At 36.4% G+C, this 27,961-nt stretch overlaps 2 protein-coding genes across 6 annotated transcripts; one reads left to right on the top strand and one right to left on the bottom strand.

Annotated features, from left to right (window-relative positions):
* Positions 1-24: 24 nt before the first annotated feature.
* On the top strand, positions 25-14,635 carry LOC149088302 (cobalamin trafficking protein CblD). 5 transcript variants are annotated; one of them, XM_089246666.1, is made up of 10 exons: positions 133-382; positions 3,867-3,974; positions 4,421-4,476; positions 5,231-5,366; positions 5,761-5,879; positions 7,422-7,538; positions 11,075-11,138; positions 11,763-11,899; positions 13,603-13,689; positions 14,347-14,635. In XM_089246666.1, exons 4-10 carry the CDS (start codon positions 5,231-5,233, stop codon positions 14,551-14,553), a joined length of 867 nt encoding a protein of 288 aa, XP_089102792.1. In that variant the 5' UTR covers positions 133-382; positions 3,867-3,974; positions 4,421-4,476; the 3' UTR covers positions 14,554-14,635. The 5 variants fall into 5 exon arrangements, with proteins under 5 accessions (XP_089102777.1, XP_089102784.1, XP_089102792.1 ...); XM_089246651.1 differs by lacking the exon at positions 3,867-3,974 and having other exon boundaries at positions 25-136; XM_089246658.1 differs by lacking the exon at positions 3,867-3,974 and having other exon boundaries at positions 129-220.
* A 2,183-nt stretch (positions 14,636-16,818) lies between these two features.
* On the bottom strand, positions 16,819-26,945 carry LOC149088301 (uncharacterized). Its single transcript, XM_089252866.1, has 5 exons — positions 26,569-26,945; positions 25,703-25,921; positions 20,561-20,696; positions 20,013-20,142; positions 16,819-16,940 (listed from the first exon to the last, which is right to left on the bottom strand). Exons 1-5 carry the CDS (start codon positions 26,943-26,945, stop codon positions 16,855-16,857), a joined length of 948 nt encoding a protein of 315 aa, XP_089108992.1. The 3' UTR covers positions 16,819-16,854.
* Positions 26,946-27,961: the final 1,016 nt, after the last annotated feature.

Here is a 27,961-nt window from a genome sequence, read left to right as displayed (position 1 = left end):
CAAAACAAATACAAATCTTGTAGACGAAAATAAAAACAACAACAAGCATTAATGGCGAGAAGAGCAAAAAGCTGCTGAAGGAGCAAAAAATCATAATCTAGTCAAAGCTATTATTTTTGTTTTGCTCTATATATAGGTGAGTTGTTTTCGTGTGTACGTAATGAGAGTAGGTATTTCTAATGAGAAACGTCATTGAGCCTCTTGAACGTTTTTTCTACATGTACGGAAAATTTTGTCCCGATTCATTTTTTTAAAATGATTTTTCTAGTTTTGTTTATTTGATCGCATTGGAAGGATGATGAAATAACTGGTTAATTCAACAAAAAAAGTTGATATATTTACCGAGAAACTATTAAACCCCTGGATACTAATTATTACAGCTGTATGTTATAATTACTTACATTTTTTCCCGTTGTAAATAACAGATGCAACATTCACATATTCATATTATTGCGCTATCTCATAAAAAAAAACAAGTGATAGAAAGGCTTCCCACAATTTCTTATTGTTGCTCTAAGCCAGTGTTTCCCAAAGTGGGCAATAGAATGGTCCAAGGGGAACGATAGAACCTACGGAGTTAACATAGGATCCTACGGGTTAACTTGAGTTGGGGGCGATGGAACAGAAAGTTTGGGAAACTGAATGCTCTAGGTAGAGTATAACCATAGCTATAAAAAGATGTGCTATTTTCATTGGGCTGTCTTGATAGGGAAGCTGAGATGGAAACAGATGCAGTATAATCCAGATTGCCATAAGTCACCAAGGCAGGTATAATAGTGCCAGGTTGCTGTAATTTTTCTAGACCTTTCTATTCCATGTTGTGCTAGTAACGCAGGTTATTCAAATGACGTCTCCCTTTTGTGTAATACATAAAATAGTGTCATTTTGTTTTCAGTTGTATCGTCACTAGGATTATTATTGTCAGGTTGTATTTTTCTGATGTATTTATTATTATTTTTTGTAATTATTTTTGCACCACCTGAGATGGCACTGTCATAGGTGAAGACAGTGCCGTGAATCAACCTTAAATTTTTTTAGATTTTCCTTGCTAAAAATTCACAAGGAAATCAATGTAAATAGCTCACTGGAAATCTTGGGTCTGAGCTAGCCAAAAATCCTAGTCTAGAAGTCCTCAAACATTTGGTAGACATATCTATTCTATATCACTAAAGTTGTATTTCCCAAGGAGCATATTTTTACTCAGCCTGAACCAAATAGGACCATTTCTTGCATTAGCAGAAATGTGTAACTTTATTGCGCTATGTGTTTGTCGTTTCTTAGCATGGCTCATCATCTGTCCTGTCATCTGCACATGTCTATGCATATTTACTATCTTTCGCAATAAAAAAAATGAGAGGGAAAGGAAAGTCTGGTTTTCTGCATATGGGTGGAGATATGCCTGGGAGGGGGGTGTGCTACCGTGTGTCATCTAATGTGTATGCTTTTTTTATGAATTGACATCATCCTTCTCCTCTCCCAACCTTTAGTCTATCTATGCTGCATGCAACATGAATCGCCCAGCTTTATGTGCCGTCCACTCATTGATAGGAAAAATAGTACAATTGTTTTACCACAGAGTACAACATGCCTCATGCCAGTACTTTACGTCGGGTGTGAACGACTGACTGCTTCTGGAGGAGGAGTCAAATGCGTCGTGGGTTTTGCCAATCTCTTCACATAGTTTTGTTGTGTTTTCTTTCCTTTCTGTCTTCCTTTTTTATTATGCAAAATGACAAATGTACGGGGGATGAAGGCGATAGAACAGATGATGCATCATGCTAGAAAAACATAAATGCGTATTGGGATTAAGTTACACTTTTCTACTGGCGTGAAATGGTCTTATTTGGTGTACCCGGCACAGAAATATCTGCTCCTGGGAAAACCTGGCTTAAGCTGTGTTTTGCTAGGAACAGGTTTTTTTACTGTGAGAATCAAATAGAACTTTTTTGCAGTGGTAGAAACGTGTAACTTTATCGCGCTATGCATTTGTGTTTCTCTAGCACAGTGCATCAGCTGTTCTGTTGTCTGCATATTCCCACGCAATCATTTGATTTCTGTGAGAACAAAACAAAAATACAGAGAAGATTATGTGTGACGCTTTTGACTCCACCACCAATCAGCCAATCACGCCCGACGTAAATCACTAGCGTGAGGCGTGTTACACTTTGTTGGAAAACAGTCATACTCCTATTGGTGAGTGAATGGCATGTTGCACAGTGCAAAGAAGAAGAAAAAAACCTTCTTGGAAAACGGCTTTACAGTGTAGGAATCAACAATTTCAAAATCAAATTGATGTTAATGTGTAATGTTATGAATATGTTTTGACTATAATATGCAGTGGATTACACTTTATACATTGTCATTAGGACCATACAATGCAAATGCTCCACATAAGAAACATGCTAAGAACTCAATATCCTGGAATGGGCGCCCCAGGGCCATGATTTTTCACTTTTTTCAAACTGAGCATCTCCAGTTTATTGCCATGTGTGATTTACTATGGAATGAGTTGTGCCGGAAGTGTGCACGTGCACAGAGCAGTCTCAGTGAGTATTTAGTATCCCAAGTGTGAATTTTTAATTTTTATTGCTACCAGCTGAAGCACAGCTTCTCAAAGTTTTTGTTCCATCACTCCCTTCAGAATTTTTTCTCTCTCATCGCCCCACAGCTCAACAGTACCCGTAGGATCCTATGTTATACTCATAGCTTCTATTGCCCCACTCCCCAATGGACAATTCCATCGCCCACTTTGGGCGATCAACACTGATCTCAAGGCATGTTTACATGCTTTAAGTGATTTAGTAGCTAACTGAATTTTAAGTTGGAAAGTACTTTAAAATGTATGTAGATGATAAAAGCCATTTAGTTGGTAAGTGATTAAGTGATTTAGTAAATAAACCCGATTCTGTTTTTTCAGTTGAGTAGACCTATGCACATGTGTCCGATGCTATGTGCCCTCCTATGAAAATCATCCAATCAGCATTTACTAAATCCACTTAACATGGGGCGCGATAGCCTGGTTGATAGGATGCTCGCCTAAAGTACCAAAGGATGTTTAGAGGTGTCGCGAGTTCGATACCCGGTTCATCCTTGTCAGAAAACTTTCCTGACACAGGGGTACAACAAAAAACAGCGACTTGACCGCAGCGAAAAATCCATTGAGGGGTTAGCGCACCAACCTCTCTATGAGTATAAAAAAAAACAAGCCTGCCATTCAGAATCGGCAATAAATTGTAGGCCCGGGGGGGGGGGGGGCTAATTAGCACTCGTGTGCAGAAAATGACCATGGTGCGACATAAATGATCAAACATGTGGATACTTTTTTGAGAAGTTGGCAATTTAAACAACTTACTAAACCACTCAACTAACTACTAAATCACTTAAATGGGTTTTATGTAATTTATTATTTGACTAAATTCTAAGTCATAAAGTACTTCAAAATGTATTCAGACATTAAAGGTCATTTACACGGGATTTAGTGGTTAAGTAGAGATTTAAATAGGAACCTGTCTATGTATTTTCTTTGTTATTAATGTAGGCACTGTACTCATTGGCAATATGAAGTCATGTGCATCCACTACGTACGTTGGGATTGCTTTTGTTTAGACTGTTTTATAGTTTACCATCTCAACTTATTGTTAACAGACTTATTTTGAATTGCGAGTGAATGGGATGATTGAATTTTTGTGCAATTTTAGGTCTACTGCTCTTTGTGGCAAGACTTTCTAACAGAGTAATTGGCTTGCATTCATGCCTCAAAATATAGGAATCACAGATAATTAACTTCAGAGGATTTCTCACTGCATCTTTTTTTGTAAATTTAATGAGAGTGTAAATAAACGAAAAGTTAATTACATTCATCTCAGGCACCATGGTTAGAATAATGGCCTTTACCTGAGTGAAGGGCGTGACCCACATCAATAGCCTATAGGTAAAAGCAGGATAATGGAAACAAGACTTCTTTTCTTGCAAAGGTGAGTTGAAGTTGACTCGTCCTAATTTATTTGGAAGAATTGCATATAAATTTCCATTGTTAAGCAATTATTTAGGTAGAGGTTGGGGAAAAAATGTATTCACAACTTGGTAGATAATCATTATTTTTTCTTCAGTATGAAAAACATAAGACCAGTTTTTTGTATAAGCTAATAATGCAGAGGAAATAAAGGAAGCTTTGGTAACAAAAAAAAAAGAAGAAAGATTAATTTCAAAAATAAATGTTCCAGTTTTCGAGCCTTTTCACTGGAAGCTAAAATATACATCATGCGAATTTGTTGGTAAAAATCCTCAAATAAAGGGATTAGAATGTCTTTTGAGGGGACTTTGTAAGAGGGATTCACTGTATTGTTCAGCTAATGGCTTTTATTATCTGAAAAATTTTACATTTGTTGTAATTGGAAAAACTTTTCTTTTTTGCTTTTAGTGTTCCAAGATAAAATTTATGTCACCATTTTACAGTAACAACTAGAGCTTCCAGAAGTAAGTTGCTTCTAAATTTTCTCACTTTTATATTCCATGTTTCGTTCATGTTCAACGTGCATTTTAAATTCATCTGTGTTTTCACAGTCACAGCCGTACATAAAGGTAAACAAGGTAGCTAATTAGGCCTCCCACATCGTGAGTGTCTTGCAGATGATGTAATAAATAAAAAATTTTCTTTTTCTGATTTTCAAAAAAACAGTTCCATCTAACAGTGGGAAAAAATAATTTTGTCAGTATCGATCTTGTTATTTAGAAAGCTTAAATAGACTTTTCTTATTGACAAATTGAACTTTTTTTAATTTAGAAAGGTGGTTTTGAAACCTATGTACACATGTAAAGTTTCAGATTATATACTTTAATGCCATTGTATATATTATTTTTTTTGTGTGTGAATTCGTTTATTGCTATGTAATATAAAATCCACCATTTCAAGGACCTGATGAAAGACGTTTTCATGGAGCCTTGCAAATTTCAGTGTTTTGCCATGCAGTTCTTAATATGAATTATTTATCAGCCACCTCTTTGGGCATTTTGCCTGTTGTGGCGTTGTATTTGTATTTGAATGACATTTTCACTTTTACTTTCGCAAAGAATAGGCCTATTTATAAATGTTTTATCGCAGTTGTTTGAATAAATGTATTTAAAAAGCTATTAAAACTCATTGAAAAATTAAAGAAGACAGTGGAGTTTTTGTAAACCGTTAAATATCAATATCTTATTCATCAGCGCTTAACTTTTTTTTTTGTTTCAGATGTTTTCCTTCCCACCAAGATCTGTGAAATCCACTGCCATAAAAAATTTGGCCAAGAACTGTCGATCAGTTTGCTCAAACCATTCATTGCTTTCTTCTGGAACCTCGACGTCATACAATGAACAAGAGTCAAAAAGTAAATTTTTTTGTTGTCATTCCATTTCTTAAAAGTTCTCATTCGTTTTGGGACGAGTGCTTCATATGCCAAAACTCTATTATTAAACTTTTTCAAAAAAAAATAAAAAAATAGTGATAAGAATGAAATGTGAAAAAAAAACCAGTTTTTGGGGAAAAGTTTTATTGAATTAAAAATATTCATTATTCATTAATTAGCTATTATTTATTACATTTTTAAAAATATTTTTATTGGATTTATAACTTTTGTAGTAGTCAGTTCAAAATTTAGGTACAACAATGAAAACAAAAAGTTTCACTGCTCAAATAGAAATGAAAACAAACGTCACAAAAGAAAGGGTAAACAATGGGTTGAAGCTTCATTTTGAAATAGTAATCAACTTTACTAATTTCAGGTAATCTGAAACAACCTTCTGGCTATGGTGAGAAAGAAATATGCTTGTTGAGTCCAGTAGATGCAAGAACACCTCTTCCTGGGAACACTGGTGTAGTTCCCCTGTTTTCTTATTTCTCGGTATGTATGCATTTTTCTTGTCTTCTGTGTTTTACTTTTATAATTTGTGGTAAAATACTTTTACTTCCTTGACATAAGAACAAATTTTATCTTATTTTTATATGGTCATTTGTTTTGGCACAGTTTAATCTAATTGGTCTTTGCACCAAAAAAACCAAAATCCAATCCAAAATAATTAGTTAAACACCTTGCACTGTACAAATTTGTATTTCAATTCAGTTTCTTTTGATTATTGTGTTGACAGTCTCTTTGTAGATGCCATAGGTTTTCAACCCAGTCTGTGTTTGTTGCAAGACAAACCTCTGAATCTTTCAAATGAATGCATTGAACATATTAAAGGAGCGGGTACACTCTGCTTCACATTTCAGAGAGATATTAAAGCATTCCCGAAGGATGGGTGTATCTGGAAATTTATTCATTTATGTGAAAATATCAAACAACTTTTTCAAGAATACAACAAAATACTGTGGGTTTGTTATTAAACAGACACTATACTCTAAGTCATCTTTAGCCTAATAACAATATCCAACTTGGGAATGGAACTAATAATGAAATGGGAAGAAGAAAAAAATCGTTCCAAATGGTGCTGATAAGGAAAATGTAGTGGTGTTTTAGTCTCCATAGCAGAGAGTTTTCATAAAGCACAGGTAAGAATTCAAAATAAAAACCTAAACCTAAGTGGGGTGACAACATCACCAGTAATTTGATCTCAAAATTTTTTGGTAGAGTTCCTAAAGACATTCTGTGGATCAGCTCAGCTCAATGTTAGTTTTACTTTGTCCCAGCATATTACTTGTGAAATTGTGCTATTTTCACCAATGCAATGCAGAGTCTGCTCGTTGTGAGTTTGGGAATCGTCACAACCTATAGAAAGGCCCTTAATTAATGCTTTGAAAGGCATGACTCAGAAGGCTGGAGTTGCATTCTTATTTACAGTTCAGTCTGGCAGAGGACAGAAACTAGTGTTAAAATAGCAATTAAAGATGACACTTAGGTGGTCGTCAATGGTGGCAGGGGGCTGTTGCTGTTACTTGCAGCAGCTGGGAATGTTGTGCAGAGGATGTAAAGTGTGCTTCCCATGAGAACATTGGTCACATTGAAGTTGGTCTGTCTTTTGCAGGCAGGTGAATGTCATAAATAAAATGTGACATTTCATAGCAATTCCATCTTTGTTATTCATTTGTCTGTTCTTCGTACTGAACATTATATATTCAACCACCACACAAAATGGTGGTCCTAAAGTGGTTTTTCAAAAACAGACCATATATAAGCCAACCCCTAATATAGGAACAAATCTTTGGACTCTGCTTATACAGTAGCATGTATATATATGGTAATTTTTATTCACATGCTAGAGAAGAACAAAAAGTGCAAATAACTGTCATGTTTGATGTCATGAACTGTATGTTTGTCAAAATTTCCTTTATGTTCAACTTTAATTCTCTACATGCAGTAAGAATCTTGTGCAATTGTGCCAGTTGATTTGTTATTTAACAAAAGAAAATTGTTTGCTTATAATTAAAATACCCATTTTTATTGCAGGACGACTCCAAGCTAGTTCCTAAATTTGTAGGTAATAAATCCAATGGACTATCTTTTGAAATACCCGATGATCGATATAAAAACGTTTTGTCACAACTAGCCTGTGCAACTGTTGATGTAAGTTTTCCTTTCTTCAAATCATCATATTTATGTGATCTATGAATACTGTAATCGATTGACACGTATATAAATTGATGAATTAGAATTCAAACTGACCACTCAGCTGTCTATCCAGCTGAAATTTGGGTCCGTTTTCCTGACCCTTTGCAAAATTCAGAATCTGTAAAATTGAACTGGCATAAAATGTGAATTAGCATTTTTAATTTCATTTGTAAGAAATTAACTAGATTTTTCCGCTTTCCACCAAAATTATTTTTTCTTAAAATTTTGGATTATTTTCTCAAAAACAGTACCATTTAAAAAGAAAAGTCATCATCTTGATTCACCATTTCTCGCTGAGAAATAATATATTTCAGATTTGTAACAGTCTGCTGTAAAAATTAAAACATTGGCATTTGCTCAAACACACATATTTATCATGTGCAGGACGAAAATCTGCATTCAAAGAGTTAACTCTTATAGGTCAATTTTCAATAGGTCACAGCAAGCCTCCAAATTTGAGTTTTTAAAAACATAAGGGCTCTTGGGGGAGGGGAGTAAAAAGGCCAAGAAATATGATATTTGTGTGCTTCCTTATTTAAGCGATTGTGCGATAAATGCATATGGTTGATTATATATGTCATGGTAAATGTGGCAAATCTAGTTATTATACAAAATAAACAGTTATTATGCATAGTCACTGAGCATTTTGGTAAGTTTGATAAATTTCCCTAAATTAATCACTTTTACTGGTGATTATGCATAATACCCACGTGTTGCATCATTGATAATTCATACTATATGATATATTATACATAAAAATTCATACTATATGATATACTATGCATGATAATTCATACTACGTATATGATATACTATACATGATAATTCATACTACGTATATGGTATACTATACATGATAATTCATACTACGTATATGATATACTATACATGATAATTCATACTATATTCATCAAACATGCTAGAATAATTTAGATTTTTTTTTTCAATTTTAAATTTACCAGTTACAAGAGGGTATTATGCATAATCACAGATAAAGGTGATGGATTTCAAGTACATTGAAACCTGCATAAAATGGAACATCAAGAAACTGAAATTATTTTCTGTTTCAGTCAAGTTTCCGTTTTTTGAAGGTGCACACAAGAATATATGCAGTGATTTATTTCTGTCATTTGCAAAACTTAAGTTTTGAGAGCATCGCCATAACTTCCATAAACCAATGAGTATCAAACAGACATGCATATTATAATATTGAATTTTTTCATGTCTGTTGTTTCGAATTACTATACATTTGAAACTTCATATTTAATGCGCAATCAATGTATAAAACGTTCTCCTTAATTGCAATGGAATGAACACTTCTGTCAAAAATGAAAATTTTTTAATATTTAAAATTAAATTTGAGAAATTTTGTCAGCCTTTCTAAAAATAGTGACAATAAGTTCAACAACGAATAACGTTTATGAAAGGAAAATTATATCTCTATAACACTTAAATTTTGCGTTTCTCTTGCCTCTATGACTTTTTTCTGTTTAAATTCAAGACTTGCTTCTTGCGACTGGTCGCCATCTCTACACTGAATAAAATACATGTACCAAAAAACGGTATTGCTAAATTATGAACAATAATGGTCTTCCTCGCCTATTTCTCACTCTCAAACTAGTTTAAATGGAAATTATCAGCATTTTACAAGAAACAGGAGTGTCTTCCTCACAAGAGCCATCATTTCAATCTTGGATGAAATGCTAAATAGGCTTTAAACACCCAAGCCCAACCCCTTGCTTCCAGAACCAGTTCAGATAAATAATAAGCATTCATCATCGCGGGGACCCGGGTTCGAGTCCCACCGTCGCCACAGTGGTGGTCGGCTGAAGTTGGTTTACTGTGGTTCCCAACTTCGAGGCGCAAATGCGAGCCGATCTCCCCATTAAAAAGTCTCGCCACAGAGAGCAGCAGTCCTACAAACAGTACAAATATCAGTCACTACACATCACTCACTTCACTTCTGAGATATAGATGGCAGCACTGAAAAATCATACACAACACTAGATATGCACTCAGACTGTTGGGTGCACACCCTTACAATTCCGGCACAACTTGCTAGGTAGTAAATTGCCTATGGCGATAGGCCTGAGTTGTGCTCGGTAGGAAAAAAAAAATAAGCATTCATCGTTTTGTGCAAGAAGTTTTCTGACAAAAAGGGGATCAGTACGACTTAACTTCCTCCCATCCAAAGGACAAGACTTTGTACTTGGCCAAAAATTCTTTCTGTATTATCAACAAGTTGTTTTTTATCTAAAAATAGATTAAAGAGGTCTTTCGTTTCCATGCTAGACAGTTTCTGTCTTAAAGTGGTTTCCCATGATTGAAAAAACATTAATTATCCACAAGACTTTTTTTTGTTCCATTTAAGACAGGTTTCCATCTCATACTGTGTCAGTTTTAGACAAGTTTTACATACTGTATTTATGAAATTTACCAACAGCACTTGTGTGGTTAGTATGCATATTCACTGATAAAAATGATAATTTTTTTTAGTATTTATGAAATTTTCCAACGAGACGCTTGTGGGTATTATGCATATTTGCGGGTAAAAAATTATAAATTTATCAAACTTCCCAAAACGATTAGTAAGTATGCATAATAACCAGTTATTATGTATAATATACTGATATATACGTCAATTATTATATGGTAAGCTGGAATAGCTTACCTCCAGGGGTCATGAATTATAACACAATTGAAACGTTTAAAAAAGAAGTATGATAAAAATATATATTGGGATAAATAGAAAAGCTATCGTACTTAGATAAGACAACCATAATTTTGTTAAGCAGTGTTATACTGTTTAGTGTATGGATAATATACATATATAGTTATACAGAGTGTTATATAAGTATAGTTTTTCTTTTGTGATATATGATTTTATATTGGGTTGCTGTATTTCGGTTATATTTGATATCCATATTTTTTATGTGTATCTTTTTCAGCCACCTCACTAGGAAATTAGCCTGTTGTGGCCTTTGTGTTTGTATCATATTTACCATAACGTATACATAGAACATTTCAAGAGTTGGGCCCATTAATTACGATAAAAATGTGATTGTAGAAAATAGAAAGTTACTACCACATCATGCCCCGTACAAATTTTCACAATCTTTCAACACTTTCCCCCCCCCCTTTTTTCTTAGGTTTTTGCTACTGTATGTAAAAGTCGAAAATTATATTAGTAAAAACTTTCCCAAAAGGGCCAGTAATTAAGCATGCGTGAATCACACAAATTTATGGTTCCATTTTTGAACAATCCTAAATTTCAATGTCTATCGGAAGATATTATGTATATTAATTATTTTATCACCAACAACATCAAAAAGTATTTATGGTATGAAATTTTTTTAAATTGTACTGCCCATCGATAATTTTATGCAGCATGCAATTTATCGCAAATGTTATTTTTTCTATAACTTTTTTCATTTTTGTAACTTATGAACTGTGCAATTGCCAAATCATTCAATGTAATCCTGTTTTTTTAGCATATATTCTCCTCCGATTACCTTGAATGTCTGGCATATGATTGTCCGCAGTTGTTGAAAAGAGGTATGTCTAAGGATATTATAATACTTTTATTTAAGTTGGTGTAATTTTGAGGCTAAAATAGTTCAACTGAAGGAATGTCAGACAGGGAATAACTTCCAGAGAAATTTTGAATTGTTAACTCTCAGAAAGTAGCAAATTACAATTGGTTAAAACAGCAGTTTAAGACTTTTTTTTAATACATTTTGAATTTTCATTGCGTTAGTAAGCAGGAAACTAGAAGAGGGGCAACTGCTTTGGGCTGCAAACTTTGTGGGGGGGGGGGGAAGCAAATTTTAGAAAAGAATAAAAATATTTTATTAAATCATCTAATTTTTCTGTGATTGGGGTGGTGAAATCGTAGCACTCTCTCTGAATTTCATTATCATAAAGCCCCAAGGTGTGTGCCATGTGTTAAGACAACACTACTTCCTTGTACACCTCTGAGAGGTATGACAAGGTTCACTACTTCAAAATTTTATAAAAGATAGTGTATCATTCAAATAAGTCTTTTTGTAATCAAATTCGCATAGCCAAAGCATCCATTGAGTTTTTTGCAATAGTAATCTAAATGATTGTACATGAAATGGTTTAATTACAGTTTTTTCAACATTTGAGTATTTATCATTTATTTTATTTTTGCTCTAGATTTCGCAAATTTGTTTCCCAAAGCAATCAGCCCACTTGATAACTTGACAGTGCTCACATTGTCCCAGAAAACAGAGAATGACATGAGCCAGTGGAGTGAAGAAATTGAATCAGAGAGATTTACTGCCGAGAAACATGTGAAAACCTGAGTTTTTTGCTATTTTGCTTGTTTTAGTGATGAAAGAAAGTACATATGTCTTTATACGTATATATACAATGGAAATCCTACATAAAAAAAACATCAATAACAAAAATTGCCTGTATTATATTACTCTATAGTCCTAATGTGTGCATATATTCCATTACAGTTATAATATCAGTATATTATAACTGTAAGTGTTATATTTACAGTTATAATAATAATATTCAATCCATAATAATATATCCTTTATAATTATATGTTTCTCTAGTCCCTTGACTATCTTTCTATGGATTTTCACTGTACATGTGTATGTACTTTATACATGTGCTTAAAACACACACACTTAGGTACTACAAAACATCTTTTGCAAACACCGGTAGAACAAAAAATTTAGTCCATAAAAGAGGGGGGTGACTGTTAATGAGAGGTTTGAAATGCTTACTTTTATTATATGAGGGAAAAGTATTATGTGGCCGTAAAAGACGGGTGACCACATCTAAGGGATATCTGTTAGATGTTTCACTGAACTACCTCTTAAGAGCTTTTTCTCTGAAGTATTTTTTATATCTTTAATTTCTGTTGATGAATCATCTAACCGAGCACTTCTTTTTCCTTTGCTTTCTTTTGCTGATCCACAGCCTGACTGACTTCTTGTCTTTGGTGAAAACCTTTTGAAGTTTCCAAATGCCAGAAACTATTTTTTTTTCTGTCTTTCACTGTCACAATATTTCTAATACATTGGCACCTACTTTTCTCATGCTTGAACTAGTCACATGATTGATCTGACAAATTAAAAAATGGCATTCGAAATATAAGTGTCACACACTTCATGGCGGCAATGTTTAGAATAGGTAGGTCTGCCACTCTCTTTCGGGAGGACTGACCCAAATTACTTTGAAACTCAGTTTCAAATGAATTCCACAGCATGTGTGTGAATCGAAGCAAATAATCAAACACAAAATGGTTGCTCGTAATGTAAATAATCGCTCTTTAACAGAGCCAAATTTTTTTTCAAAATATTTGCTCGTTATGGGAATTACTCTTAACGAAAGTTCCACTGCATTTTAAAATATGTTTGAAGTGAATAAATGGTTAGAATTAAATGTTTGCAGAAAGTATCATGTCTCTACAAGGTTTTCACTGTGTTTTTTTATTTTGATTTTTAATTTAATATGTTTGTGATTCAGTCCATGACATACCTAGGTATACTAAGTATGTATCTCTTGCAATAATAAATTTATGTAAGAACTTATTTGTTGCTCCTAGAATTCAGCATTAAAATTATAAATCCTTATATGATCTCACTTTCACTTCAGCAATGTTAAGTTGAAGTTTGAGTAATGCTGAGTAAACTAATGAATGAAAAGTGTGAATAAAATAATTGAATAATCTAACATTTCCGGATGCATGGCTTTATTATGGTAATTTTAACCCTTTCCAAGGCCGTGGAAATTATACTTCCCACCTACTTCTTAAATACTCCTTTCGGAAGTGCATATCCCATTATAATAGTTTGAGCTTGCCATCATACGAGTCCAATATATTCAATAAAATAAAAATTGTTTCATTTATTGGTATTCTCAAAACAATAGCAAATCACAAAAAAATTTAGAAATTCGAAAGAAAAAGAATAGCATGGATTTTTTTGCCAAAGTTGCATTAATATCATACGAAATAATTATTCTAAATTTATTACAGTTTGTTGTGGCTGCGCAGGCAATTTGCGGAGTTTTAAGAGAGGTCGGATATTGGGCAGATTTTATTCATCCCTCTACAGGGAAGGCAGTAAGTGAATTTTTACTAAGTATATTGAGCATGGCATTAACATAATTTTATTTGAAAATTTTATGCACCATAATTTGAGGTGACCGCACCAGTGCTGAAAAAAGGATTCAGTGTTGCTTAGCAACTATTCTAATGAATATTTCCAAATAGTTTTGATTCTGCCCAACAAGAGACATTATCAGTGTCGTGTATCTGAGTTACTGCTGCATCTGCCACTTTGGATATGTTTTGCTAAATGCATTTGTGCTGCTCAATTTCAGCTAGAACTTTTGTCAAGAAAAAGTTAAATTTTCAGTCACAAAATGGCAAATTAATCTAGCTCAAATACATGAGTTGATCAATGACATGTTCTGTTGAGCAGCATTGAAACTGGAAATATTCTTTAGAATAGCAGCTAGGTAACATTGAATCTTTTTTTCAACATTGGTGCGAAGTCGCCTTCCCCCCCCCCCCCCCTTGTAGGTGCAAAATAGCATTAGTATGATTGCAGTATTGTTTTATATTTTTTCTTTCGTAGAAACATCGGAACTTGTTGTACTTCTCTTGATCGATTTATTCGTAACAAATACAAATATTTCATCCAGAAAGAAGCTTATTGTGTCATTTAATTTTATTTATAATTTCTCATGCTCACTATATTATTATTATTTTATAAAGTTCCTGGGATCATCTGTCACTGATGCCACTATGTTTGAAACTGACATAAGGTACAGCCATTTCGGTTTCTCTGTAGAAGATCTTGGATGTTGTAAAGTAATAAGCCACCATTTATGGGGTACACATGTTTTTGTAGGAGCTATTTTCACAAACGCTGCTGCAAATAGTGCAGAAATAAGGGCGATTTTATCTAAATGCAAATTGTAAAGGTTGTAAATAAAGTGTTATGTTCGTGAGAATAATGTAAGGAATTTTACTGTATAAAGTCGATTAAAGGTTAATATATACACATGTGTGTCATCTGATTATGATTTTCTTCTCAGTAATTTGAGTTTGCCAATATCGGAGGGTGCGCAATTTTTTCAGACTTTGGACCAGATATCCAGTATTTCTGGAATTAATTAAAAATCTGAAATATAAAAAACTTCAAGGCGCAAATGCGAGCTAATCTCCCCATTAAAAAGTCTTGCCACAGAGAGCAACAGGCCTACAACGATCAATTATTCAATCATTACACCTCACTTAGTTATAAAACTGGTGCAGATGGCAACACTACACATAACACGCATTACACACAAACAAACTTCACGTCAGGTTTCACTACACGTACACGCACATTCCCGCTTGTTCCAATTCGTTAGAGGTTCCGCAGAGGAATATTGACGAGGTACATATGTGGTTTAGTAGTAGTAGTAGTATTTCTGCCACTTACAGGATAGATTATATATAAAGGGTAGCCATATGCCCTACGTATTTTACAAGATATCCTTGTAATTTGGCCATCCTAACTTTTTTTTTTTTATAAAATGCTCAATTTTCCCCTTATTTTCAAAGAGGCTCGGTTGAATTTTTGAAATAAAGAATTAAGGTCATTTTTATGATTTATAAATTATATGACAATTGACTAATCATAAATATATTCGTCTCACATATTTGTCAAAAGTTTTGATGAATTACATTTTGACATCTATAACCCATCATTTTTGATTGGCAATTTTTAAGCGATACGTGACTATTTCAGTTGTGTGGCAATGTTTTAGCTATATATGCAACTTTATTGGCCTTTGAGAAGTTTTTGGCTTTAACTGGCAGTTTTACTTGCGTAAACAAGTTCTTTGGCTACAAATGGCAACTCCACTTGAATTTGGCTATTTTGCAACTGTAATTGATAACTTTACTTGCTTTTGACTATTTTTTGGCTAGAAAAGCAGCTTTAGGTATTTATCGTGTTGTATACATTGATAATTTTCTGCCAGTACAGTTTATGCAGGACGGATAAAACCCCCTTGGTGAGTTTGGTCCACAGGCCAACACGATCAACCTATTTCATTAATCATTAAAAGCATCCATAAATCATTGTTTAAAATTTATGGGCAGTTAGTCAAAAACAGTTTATTAATTTTTTTTTTATAAAGCATGTTCCACTTTTTACGGACTTCTGTGAATTCAATTTAAAGACATACTATTCAATTTTTTTAAAAAAAGAACTACAGAGGGCAGCCTGATATATGCAAGCCAGCATATAACTAAGTTTCAGATTATTTGAGGTACTTTACACATAAATTGATTTTTAAAATTAGTTGCAGTAAAATGGTCTGTTGAATGCCTAGTGTCGTGACAAGCTCATTCAGAGAAGGCTGCAGTGTCTAAAAGAGCTCAACAGTTTGTGAAAGAGAAAGGGGTGAAAGCAAACAACAATTAAGAACGATATCATGCTTTGGAAAAGTTGCTAGAATGATCAGGAGTATGTAGAAGCTGTAGATATCAACATGTGATCTGATGGGTTGACTTAGCCAGAGGGTGATAAGAATTTAATTTTTCTGAAGTGATTAATTAGAAAAAATAAACTTAGAACACTCTTGAGACTAGACAAACATCTTGAGCTTATTGCCCACGAACACCCTGGTGCTCTGGGAAGCATTTAAGAGTACCCAATGACAGAAAAATTTGAAGATTTTTCTTCAAAGTACCTTGTGTGTGTAATCCTTGAAATATTTTAAACAATAAATATGCTGCAGTAGTTCATGTAGCTTTACCTTTTCATTTTATTCGTTTGATCATTTAATTACACTATATACAGTAGTTACAAATGTAATTTTCACTATTCAAGGCTTTATTTCATTTAAAATTTTTTATTTCATCTCCAAATTCTATAAGTTCTGGATTATCAGATCTGCAACTAAGTTTTTTTGATAATCTGTGTTATGTGTAGTCCACATTAGCTTCGATAATCTGGCCCTACTGTTGCACAAGTCCTACTAACCACAGCACAAGAATAAAAATTTGATAGCAAATTTTTATTCTTGTGCTGTGGTTTTCATAATCAATTTTTTCGTCTTTCGAAAATGAAAAATTTACACTCTGTCTCTGTGTAGAAAGCATTTTAATACCGTAGTTTCTTATCCACCAAGAAAACTTGAATATACATTCATGTTTAAGCTATACGTATATTATGTATATCAATTTTTCTTCCTCCAACTGAAACTTTTCATGAAATGCAAAATGTTTTCAATCAAACTCGGAACCTATTGTAATGCTCAAGTCTTTCCCTGTTATCAGTGTTTTGTGATACCATTTGTCTGTATCCAAGACAACTGGAAAAAGAAGAAGTTAGTATCAGTGTAGGTAAATACATTGTATTTAGTATTTTAAACTGGAGATAAGATTAACTGCGTGCTATTTGAGAATTTCTTTAAGAGCTGCTTGTCTCAAAAAGATTAATCCAAAACAGCTTCAGATTTCTAGAGCAGATAAACCTTTGTTATTTTTAGTGTTTTGAAATTGTACGAATGGAATTGTTCACTGTGTATATATATATATATATATAACTCTATATATATATATATATAGATTATAAAAAAACTATCCCAACATATGGGCCCCTAACTATCATACCATTCACAGAAACTGAATCAAAGTTTGGCATAAGGTATTTTGAGGTATGCGCTCAAGAATGATATGGAAAACAACAGTGTCACTCTAACAGTTACGGTTACAGTGAGAAAATTTCGAAAATATCAAATGGCAACACCAAGTTTTTTGTATTGGAATGTGATCTCCATTGTGAAAAACCCTAAATAGCGTTCGAATGGCAACTGTAGCATGAAAATCACCGGCGGTAGATAGGCTAAAAGTGAGGACAACCAATAAGGACAGAGAAGCAGCATAAAATAAAGCATTTTATTGTGTTTCACAAATTTTCCACATGACCTTGTGGAGGACTAATCAGGCTGGGATCTCAGCCGAAGAAACGGTGTGACGAATGAAACGAACATTAATGCTCTGGTGCACGGCAAAGTCCTTTATACTTTTTCCTTGCCTAGCTCCGGGGATTTTCGTGCTACAGGTGCCATTCCAACGCTATTTAGTGTTTTTCAGTATGGAGATCGCATTCCAATACAAAAAACTTGGTGTTGCCATTTGATATTTTCGAAATTTTCTCACTGTAACCGTAACTGTTAGAGTGACACTGTTGTTTTCCATATCATTCTTGAGTGCATACCTCAAAATACCTTATGCCAAACTTTGATTCAGTTTCTGTGAATGGTATGATAGTTAGGGGCCCATATGTCGGGATAGTTTTTTTATAATCACCCCGTATATTATACACAACCCCAGCCTATTGCCATTGAAGCAATTTACTTATTCTTTCTTTGCCACACAACTAACTGGTCATATCGCTATAGGGCGATTTACTGCCTATTGGGTCGGAAGTCTTTGTCTCTTGAAAAAGGTACATTTTGTTTTTATACTTCTAAATCAGGGGTCTTCAGTCTTTCAGACATTGTGGGTGGAAAAAATTTCTGTGAAGCCCAAGGATCAACAAGTCATATTTCTATATCTATTTCTACAGTGACATCTTAAACAGTTGGGCCCAGAATCCGAGTCAAACAGATGAGCCCTATATTATTGGAGAATTTTTTTTATTCAGAGATTTTTCCCCTCAAAAATGTATTTTCACCAATTCTGAAATCATTTTTTTCATTAAATACGAGTGTTCATTAATTCTGAGACTATTTCAATTTTTCGTTAATTATGAATGTTCATAAATTGCCAATTTTTTCCCCACTAATCCTGAAATTATTTCATTAATTATGAGATAATTTCTACCATTTATTCTAAAATTATTTCTCTCATATTTCCTCCACAAATGTTTTCTAAAAGTAGTTTTGGAATTACTTCCTTCACCAATTCTGCTACTGAATTAAAAAATTTCCGAGACTTATTTGATTACAGAAGGATGAGTGTAGATAGAACCTGTTTATTTGGTGTTTCCCTCAAAAAGTAACTACCCTGTGCAATTATACATTTTTCTACTAATGTTCATACAAAGATATAAATATGGATTGCAAGCCCTTTTTTATCACATCCTTCAGTAACTTCGTCGCTGCTCACTGCACTTCTTCAGAAACAGAATCTGTGCCGCTTAAGCAAATTCTTTATCCAAGGAAAATAGCACATGGGGCAAAAGATCAGAGAAATAAGCTGGTTGTAGAAGTATCGGAATATGTGATCTTTTGACAGGTAATCTGATACCAGGAGGACCTGTGAGTCCTTAGACAGCTACATTATTCGGTGAGAGGCAAGTGATCAGATCCTCGGAAGGCCAGTTCAGGGCAACGAGTCTCAGGTTCCGAAGAAGTGCAGCTATGAAGCACTGAAGGATGTGACAAAAAAAAGATTGCAATCCGCGTTTTCATCTTTGTATGAACAATGGAGAAATGCATAATTACCACAGGGTGCTTATTTTGAAGGAAACACCAAATAAACAGGTTTTATTTGCACTCATCCTTCTGTAATATATAAAATAAGTCTCTGAAATTTTTTAACGTAGTAGTAGTACGTAGTAGAATAAATTTTTTTCAGCATTTTTATAAATTCTGTAATGATGTAAGAGCCTTTTTGTCGACAGGCCACTGCAAAAAGTTCAAGGGCCACATGTTAAAAAGATCCCTTGTTCAACAGTATAGTACTATGTTATTAGAATGTTTAGATGAATTTATGAGTTATGTTAATATAAACTGTCTCATATACATTCGTCTATCGTTTTACCTATGGAGAGGCTGTGCAATTAAGATTTTTGTCGAGTGGGTCAAACTTGATTTGTCGAATCTCCCCCCCCCCCCCCCCGCCACTGTAAAACACTATAGTTCTAAACAAAGTTTTCTTCTTTTGTGTCTTTCGTTTTGAAGTGAATGTTTTTTTTTCACTTTTTTATCTTTAAATTTTGTTGCCTGGTCCTCCCCTTGTACTTCAGGCCCTGGGTGACAGAGTCAGGATTCTTTTCCTTGGGGGACCTAACTATACATGTTATTTGTTCAGCCTACAGCTTTATGTTTCTTTATTCACAATTTTTAAACCAAGATAGTGAATGTAAAAGTAGGAACGATTCATGGGTCCATTTCATAACCAAGAGGGCAGAAGGTGGCTAAGTGGTCTATAGCACAGGACAGCGAAATCAAAAGGGCGTAAAATTTTGAGAAAAGTAAAAAAAATTAGAATGGGTGGAGGGCGGCATACTTGTATACACCACAGGTGCCAAAACCAGAGATCAGCCTCTGATCATAAGGTAAACTAAAAGACGAAAGCGTGTTTTTGGGATTCCTCATTACATCAGTCGTGAGTTGCAGTCAACAAAAATCTAAAAGAGTGATTGTAATACTTACTTATTTGTCCAGGGAGCACTTCTGTTTCAAGACCATTACAGATTCCATAACATTCTGGAGCAGGCTCAAGGGCCCAAATCTTCCTTCCAGTGATTTGAGCTTGCCATGATGGTTTGCCGACGTGATCAACCTATTTTATCATACACATGAATAAATCGTTCCATTTGACATTTATGGGAAAAATAACCAAATCTCAGGAAAATGGCAGAGATCAAAGTTTTTTTCACTAATTAAGTAAAAAAATATTAATTTTTACTTTTTTGTCCAATTATTGTTTTACGGAAGTGCCGCTATTACAGCTGAATTTACCAATTTTGTGACCATTTTCCGTATTTTATTGCAATTTTAGAATCAACAGGGTTTTTAGATCTTTCACGCACTCCTCTTGAAACAGGCTCGTAGTATATTTTTACAGTCTTGAAATTCATCGTATTAATAACATACATAATATTGAGATAAATGTGGCTGTGTCAGTTTGTGCAGAGAAAATTAGAAGTATCGCTATATAAATTAATGCAAAAATTAACTGGTGATTCTGAGGAACTCACGTGCATGTGAGCTCCATATCCTGTTGTACCCATGAATAGCCAATCCACGCTGGTGATCTCCGATGAATCAGGCAGAAAATAAGGACGTTTATAGTGTTTTCTCAGAGCATTTCCAATCGTGTTGTCGCAATTGCTCCTGAAAAATTAAAATTTAGAATGATTGTGGTAGAGTCAAAAGCGACTCTGTATTCAAAACTTCCGCATCCCAGAATTTTATGAGTTTAAAATAAACTGAAGAGCCAAAAAAACTGGTACAGGCATGCGTATGCAGATAAAGAGATATGGAACCAATCAGAGTACGGCGCTGAATCGGCAACGCCTATATAATACAACAAGTGTCTGGCATAATTGTTAGATCGGTTACTGCTGCTACAATGTCAGGTTATCGAGATTTAAGTGAGTTTGAACGTGGTGTTATAGTCGGCGCACGAGAGATGGGACATGGCATCTCCGAGGTAGCGATGAAATTTGGATTTTCACGTACGACCATTTCACGAGTGTACCGTGAATATCGGGAATCCGGTAAAAAATTAAATCTACGACATCGCTGCGGCCGGAAAAAGATCATGCAAGAACGGGACCAACGACGACTGACGAGAATCATTAAACGTGACAGACGTGCAACCCTTCCGCAAATTGCTGTAGATTTCAATGCTGGGGCCATCAACAAGTGTCAGCGTGCGAACCATTCAACGAAACATCATCGATATGGGCTTTCGGAGCCGAAGGCCCACTCGTGTACCCTTGATATCTGCACGATACAAAGCTTTAAGCCTCGCCTGGGCCCGACAACACCGACATTGGACTGTTGAGGACTGGAAACACGTTGCCTGGTCTGACGAGTCTCGGTTCCAATTGCTTCGAGCTGATGGACGTGTACGGGTATGGAGACAACCTCATGAATCCATGCACCGTACATGTCAAAAGGGGACTGTTCAAGCTGGTGGAGGCTCTGTGATGGTATGGGGCTTGTGCAGTTGGCGTGATATGGGAGCCCTGATACGTCTAGATACGACTCTGACAGGTGACAGGTACGTAAGCATCCTGTCTGATCACCTGCACCCATTCATGTCCATTGTGCATGACGGACTTGGACAATTTCAGCAGGACAATGCGACACCCCATACGTCCAGAATTGCTACAAAGTGGCTCCAGGAACACTCTTCTGACTTTAGACACTTCCGCTGGCCACCTAAATCCCCAGACATGAACATTATTGAACATATCTGGGATGCCTTGCAACGTGCTGTTCAGAAGAGATCTCCACCCCCCTCTTACTCCTACGGATTTATGGGCAGCCCTGCAGGATTCATGGTGTCAATTACCTCCAGCACTACTTCAGACATTAGTCGAGTCCATGCCACGTCGTGTTGCGGCACTTCTGCGGGCTCGCGGGGGCCCTACACGATATTAGGCAGCTAACCAGTTTTTTTGGCTCTTCAGTGTATGAAACGCTGTCAAATGCAGTAAGACATTGTTTGCCTATCTCATCATGAAGGTTGGTGTCCGTGGTCACCGTGATCTTGGTGGTAGGCCAAACTTGACTAAGGCGCAAATGCTAGTCGGCCTGCCCTTCAAAAAAAGGCTCGCTAGTGAAACAGCAGTCTCACGACACTAAATTTCACTCACAGACACCCACTAGGTTTTCCATTTTTTAACTACTGATTGACAGGACAGAAGGAATACCTGCTTTAGAAGGTATTGACAAAAGGCCGTGCCTCCTATCAGAACGCTGTAGGTGTATATGTTTAATTGATAGTCGACATTATGGTTCTTATAAGAACACTATATAACCAGGGGTCGACATATCCCTTTGCAGAAGCGAATCGAGAGAGAGGGTAGGGTCGTCTTGATAGCACCCAGGCCAAAATAAGATATAATTCTCTCTCTTGAGGCCCCGCGGATGGACTCAAGCGCTAAAGCTGTGCTCATGGTGGGATGAAGAGGTACGAGTTACAAGAATTGTGACGAGGAAGAAAAAATCACGGCGAGGGGGAGGATAGAGGAAAATTACCTGAGGGGGTTCTGAAATGAAAGGTTATGAGATGATGATTATCTCTCCAAAAAGAAGCTTTTTTTTCTCTCCCCCCCCCCCCCAATCAACAGATCGAAGTGAAAACAAACATGTTTGTTCAAGTCGTCATCTCGTTGAGGAGCCTCTTCCTCGTCTTTGCCCTACTTCTTGAGCATGTGCGGCGTAGAACGAAACAATATAACTGTTTTCGTCGTTAATTTCTATTAAGGTACAGTCCCACGAGAGTTTGCTAGGGGACCCTTGGTAAGATAATTAAAGTTAAAGATAATAAAAGTCTTTGTCAGGATCCGCGGTCGCCTCGGGGAAGCGATAATTTTTATGGCTGTCAATACAGATGAGCGTCTTCCTTTGTGAATGACCGAACAAGTACGGATTACTTCACGCCTGCTGTGGTTTTTGCGGTTTATGTCCAACAAAGACTTTTATTATCTTTAGACTTTTATTAACTTTAATTATCTTACCAAGGGTCTCCTAGCAAACTCTCGTGGGATTGTACCTTTATACACTCCCATACCTCTTGGTCGCCCCACTGCGTGCGCGGTCTGAGACGCCCCCCCCCCTCCCCCCAAGAGCCGGATAACGGAAAAATTTGTCTGTTCCGTAAAATACAAGATGATCCTGTGAATTAACAAAATTATTCGACCCTCCATTCGCATCGCTCCGGATCGGCGCTGGACAGGTTTCAGGAGATTCGGGAGCTTAAAGGGGAACGTAATTAATTTATTGTTCTTCATTGTGTTCAATATTACTCTGTAAAGTTATCCGTTACCATGGCTCCCACAAGGATGGGGCTGACATTGCTGCGCGCAGCCCTGGGTTCTGGGACGATTCTCGTCATTCATGGTTTTTTCATGTTATAAAAACATTACAGAAGGGTTCTTAAAAAGTCTGGCATGGGCCCCGTCAAGGCCTAGGGGACATGTCCGTAGCATTCACCTTCTTGGCACAAAGGGTCCGCGAAGCTATACGTTAAGAGACCGTAATAGATGTTGTTCTGGTACGCTTTTCATGGTTACTGCATTCTGGAGACGGACCCTATGTTAGGACTTTTGGTGGACCCTTTGGGGAATTTCTAGAGTAGAGAAAAAAAATAGTGATTCAACCCGGACCCTAGGGCTACTAAGCAGCACATGCACCTCGTAAACATTCCTTTAAGGAACTTCTAATGAATTGATACCAGTCGGAATGTGGCATGTACTAGACGTGAAGTTTGTTCCTAAGGAATGCCTTTCATGTGTTTAAGAAGTGCTGCTATCTGTCCACCGAATAATTCGAGAGAGTAAATAACTCTGCAAGTAATCTTGCTTGAATTTTTTAAATGTTGTAGACTTGATTGTTTTCTATGGAGAGACTATTTTTGACTGGAAGATCGGCGCGAATTTGCACCCTGAAGTTGGAAAACCACATAAAGCCAACTTCAGCCGACCACCACTGTGCGGATCGAGCCCGGGACCATTCGATGCAGAGCGAGAGCCCTATAGCTGGAATCCTATCAACCTTACCCTATGAGGAGCGGGCAGTTCTACAGTACGTGAATATTTTACGTAGAAGAATTTCAAAAATAAAGTGGGGATACGACTATGTGAAGAGAAAACCTACTGCTCTTCAGGAATTCTGTTGCTCCCGCGAATTGAATCGATTGATGTTAGAGAGCAACTAATCGCGCTCCTAAACTACGTCGCGTTTCCGCGAACGAAGCTAAGGATAAATCAAAGTGGGTAAATATCAATGGCCTTATCTCCAATGGCCAGGATGTTTGTGTGTGGTATTAATGCAGGGAATCATAGATTTCTGAACATCTCAGAGAAGAGAGAGAGAGAAATTTTTTGTAATGGACAATGTTTAACACACTTATCCAAGAATGATGTCACTCTCCGCAATTCATATGAAGGTTTTTTACAACTGGTTGAAGCAAAGAGGAATTTAGGAAAGAGAAGAAATTCAACTGCCCTTGCGGGGAATCAAACCCACGTCCTCCTACTTTCCTTTCGAGACAAAATTATCGCCCGTTCGAGGCATCCCCTCCGGCTCATAAGCCGCACCAGTAAAGTATTCTCGAAAACTCGTTGCCGTGTTCCAGGTGGACGAAAAATGCGTGAAAAATAACATTTTTCTCTATACAAATCATTCAAACCAGTATTCTGGCTCATTAGACACTTTGAATTTTGAAGAAAAATATTTCAAAAACAATTTTTTGCAATTATTTTTCCCTTTATCCCTAATTCGGAACCCCCTCTTGTATCGGCACCTCGTAAGGTCCCTGGAAAAAAAACCTTCATATGAATTGCGGAGAGTGACATCATCCTAGGATAAGTCACCATCTGGTGGCAGTGTCAGCAATTGCGAGCTATTGCAAGCATGCCTCTTGAGCCTGAGTTAGGTCCGACCGTCCATGTACGGTCCCAATGAGTGCACACGAATTCAAAGGAAAGATTGAGATATTCGTTGTCTTTGTAGTCTAAGAGTCTAGGGCGCAGGTTCGATTCCCCGCAAGGGCAGTTGAATTTCCTCTCTTTCCTAAATTCATCTTCGCTTCAGCCAGTTGTAAAAAAACCTTCATATGTTTCACTTCCTATAGCTACTTTCTCAGCATATAGTGTAAAATCCAAAAAAAAAAAAATAATAATTTTTTTCTCTGTTAGCAACTTTTAAGGAATCGTTCGACAGTTATAATAGAGTGGTTTTTTTGTGGTCTTTATAAGGGGTGGCCCTTGCGGTAACACGGGCGATAATTTTGTCTCGAACCGCACCTGGTCTCTATTAAACATTTGATAAGAGAGGATACCGTTCGAGTAAAAAAAAAACGTTTTTTCACTCATAGAATACTCGCATATAGTATTACATGTATAATAGAGGAAGAGTAGTAGATGTAGTTGATGAGTAAGGGAAAAATCTTACTCTACTCATTTTTTTCCCCTTATTTCCTAAATTTTGATAGATACCACTTTCAGAGATATATCGCTGATACTTCAATTAGTTTATATTTGTTGCAAAAACTTGTAAGTCAAAGGGTTGAGATAAGCTACTTTGTCTAAAAAACATTCGCGGGAAAAGCGTAATTTTTTTGATGAAGCATGCAAAATAATTTATTTTGTACAGTCTCTCACCATCCTATATACCAAGGTCTCTGTGCTCTCTCCTCGCTCATTGCAAGGACTTGCTTCAAGCTTCGAAACTCTGTCTGATATGGGAAGAACTGACATTCGTCGCCATCTCCATCTTCTCCGAGGTAAATTCTTTTGAAGAAATCAAAATCGAACGCTTGCGTCGCCGTCCAGTTCTGCGCTCCGTCTTCCACAACCACGGGTACATTCGAGTAGGCAAACCTTCGAAATAACAAAAGATTTTCTTGAAAATTATGTAGTTTGATAAACTTTTATCACCAGAATTCTTTATCTAGAAAAACGGTTAATTTTGGTTACAGTGTCAAAATGTAAAGAATGCATCTAGAAAGAGAAATCATAGAAAGAGTGTTGACACTTCAATAGCATTCATAAAATGTGATGCGGAAAAAGATCTCTCTTTGACCGATTTAATTCATTCTACAGCTTCATTACTGAAATTCTATTTTAATTCTTTAGCGATCAGGGCCGAGATATCCCGGCCTAACGCAAATGGAAGGAATTCATTCCAGCTCTCCCTATTTATTTTTGTAACCCAATGAAGGGAGGTTGTTTTTCTTTTGCCGTTCACCCCAGCATTCTTATTCCCTTTCTTTATGGAGCCGCGCGACGGATGATTTTTTTTTCTCAAAAATTACGAAAGAGAAATCTACTGAGCTCAATCCCTTCCAATTTCTAACAAGGAAACCAGTTTTTGAGATTTATCGCTCATGTTTCAAGTATGGGTCATCCAAATTTGTCGCAAAAAACTGTACATGAAGGGGTTGATTTGAGCTGTTTTTTAAGAGCGTCAGCTGTAAAAGTTGTATATTTTCAAAACGGGGGGGGGGTGGTTGGAAAGGTTCTCATACCTGTTTTCGAACTCTTCGGAGGATATGTTCCGAACCCTCGGAACTTCTGTGAGATTGACGCAAACAGAGCAATCAAAACGCGGCATGAACATGGCTTCGGCATCGCTGGGGACACCCAAAATACACAAGTCATCACGGATGTCTTTATTTCGCAAATACAAGCACGTCTTGATGAAATCCTCGGGGAAGTTAAAAATCCAAAATCCCGCCAAGAAGATGAGAACCAAAGCTATTCTATCTTTCGATCTACCAGATTCTCGATTCTCTGTAACCTCCCTGTTTGCGAGCTTCAGTATCTTCTGTACCGAGCGCAATTCAGACATTTGTAACGATGATACTCCGAGCTTGGAGTACTTTTGGAAAACATCTCGAAACATCTCGTCCGTTAAGTTTCCTTCGGTCGGCGTTTTATGCGGTTCGTAGCCTACTGAGGGAATTCGCTTGTGTTCCGCTGCAGCTTAAGTTGTTGTTTGCGAAACGAGAGACATCTTGCGATTGGCTCACGAGGGATTACTCGGAACTTATTTGATTCTAATGGGGTTTTCATTGTGGGTGTTGTGAGGGAAAAATTGCTTGAGTTTTTAAATCAAATTTTTTTTTTTAAATACGATGCAGAATTAAACATGAGAAAAAACTTGCATTTTTTTTTTTTGGAATTTTTGTATGAACTCGATCTTTTGTTCCCACAGGCAAGGCCACACACACACACAACTAGGGGAGAGAAAGATTTTTGCCTCCTCCCCCACCAAATTTAAAATTCGATAATTTTAAAAAAGTGCTCTTTATTCCCACTTAAAACCGCTGCCCCCTAAATTTTGCCGCCTTGGGCAATTGCCACCTCTAGTTTCTTCTCTGCCCACAGGTAAACCGGAACATGTGTAGAAACCTTTAGCCCCCCGTAAGTGAGCTTGTGCCCACGGGCAACAAGCCCTGTTGACTTTTTTTTAACTCCGTGAACCAGTTGTTACTCTGCGTGACATTTTAACATTTGCGTGGATTGAGAAAAAAATATGCTTCTGCAAGGCCGTTGCGAGAAGGAAGATCAGAGGGAAGGACCACCACACACACACACACACAGATTGCCGCTGTGCTGGTCGAGTAGTCATAGTGATTGACAACATGCGTGATTGACCAATACCTTCTGCTCTAGAAGGTATTGGATTGACTCGCATCGCGAGGACACGGGTTTGAACCTCCACTTGCCACACGGCTGAAATTGGTTTCCAATTTCGAAGTATGTATGCGAACCGATTTTTCCGTTAAAAGTCTCGCCACAGAGAGCGACAGACCTATAACGGTACAGACATTGAATCTTTACACTTCACTCACAATTTGAAATATTGATTGCAGCACTGAAAAATCAGACACAAGTAGGGTGATTTTAGCGGTTTTG

Source organism: Pholcus phalangioides, unplaced genomic scaffold (genome assembly GCF_987345545.1).
Source record: "Pholcus phalangioides strain wild (caught in Gottingen) unplaced genomic scaffold, Ppha-v1.0 ptg000003l_1, whole genome shotgun sequence".
Taxonomy (NCBI): Eukaryota; Metazoa; Arthropoda; class Arachnida; order Araneae; family Pholcidae; genus Pholcus; species Pholcus phalangioides.
This window is presented reverse-complemented; position numbering and strand designations above follow the sequence as displayed.

Coding starts and splice junctions, on each gene's coding strand:
- LOC149088302 (XM_089246651.1), top strand. CDS start 5,231: ATGTTTTCCTTCCCACCAAGATCTGTGAAATCCACTGCCATAAAAAAT. Junction 11,139..11,762: donor TCCGCAGTTGTTGAAAAGAG/GTATGTCTAAGG, acceptor TTTTTGCTCTAG/ATTTCGCAAATTTGTTTCCC. Junction 13,690..14,346: donor ATCCCTCTACAGGGAAGGCA/GTAAGTGAATTT, acceptor TATTTTATAAAG/TTCCTGGGATCATCTGTCAC.
- LOC149088301 (XM_089252866.1), bottom strand. CDS start 26,945: ATGTTTCGAGATGTTTTCCAAAAGTACTCCAAGCTCGGAGTATCATCG. Junction 25,922..26,568: donor TCCGAAGAGTTCGAAAACAG/GTATGAGAACCT, acceptor GTTATTTCGAAG/GTTTGCCTACTCGAATGTAC. Junction 20,697..25,702: donor AGACCTTGGTATATAGGATG/GTGAGAGACTGT, acceptor TTAATTTTTCAG/GAGCAATTGCGACAACACGA.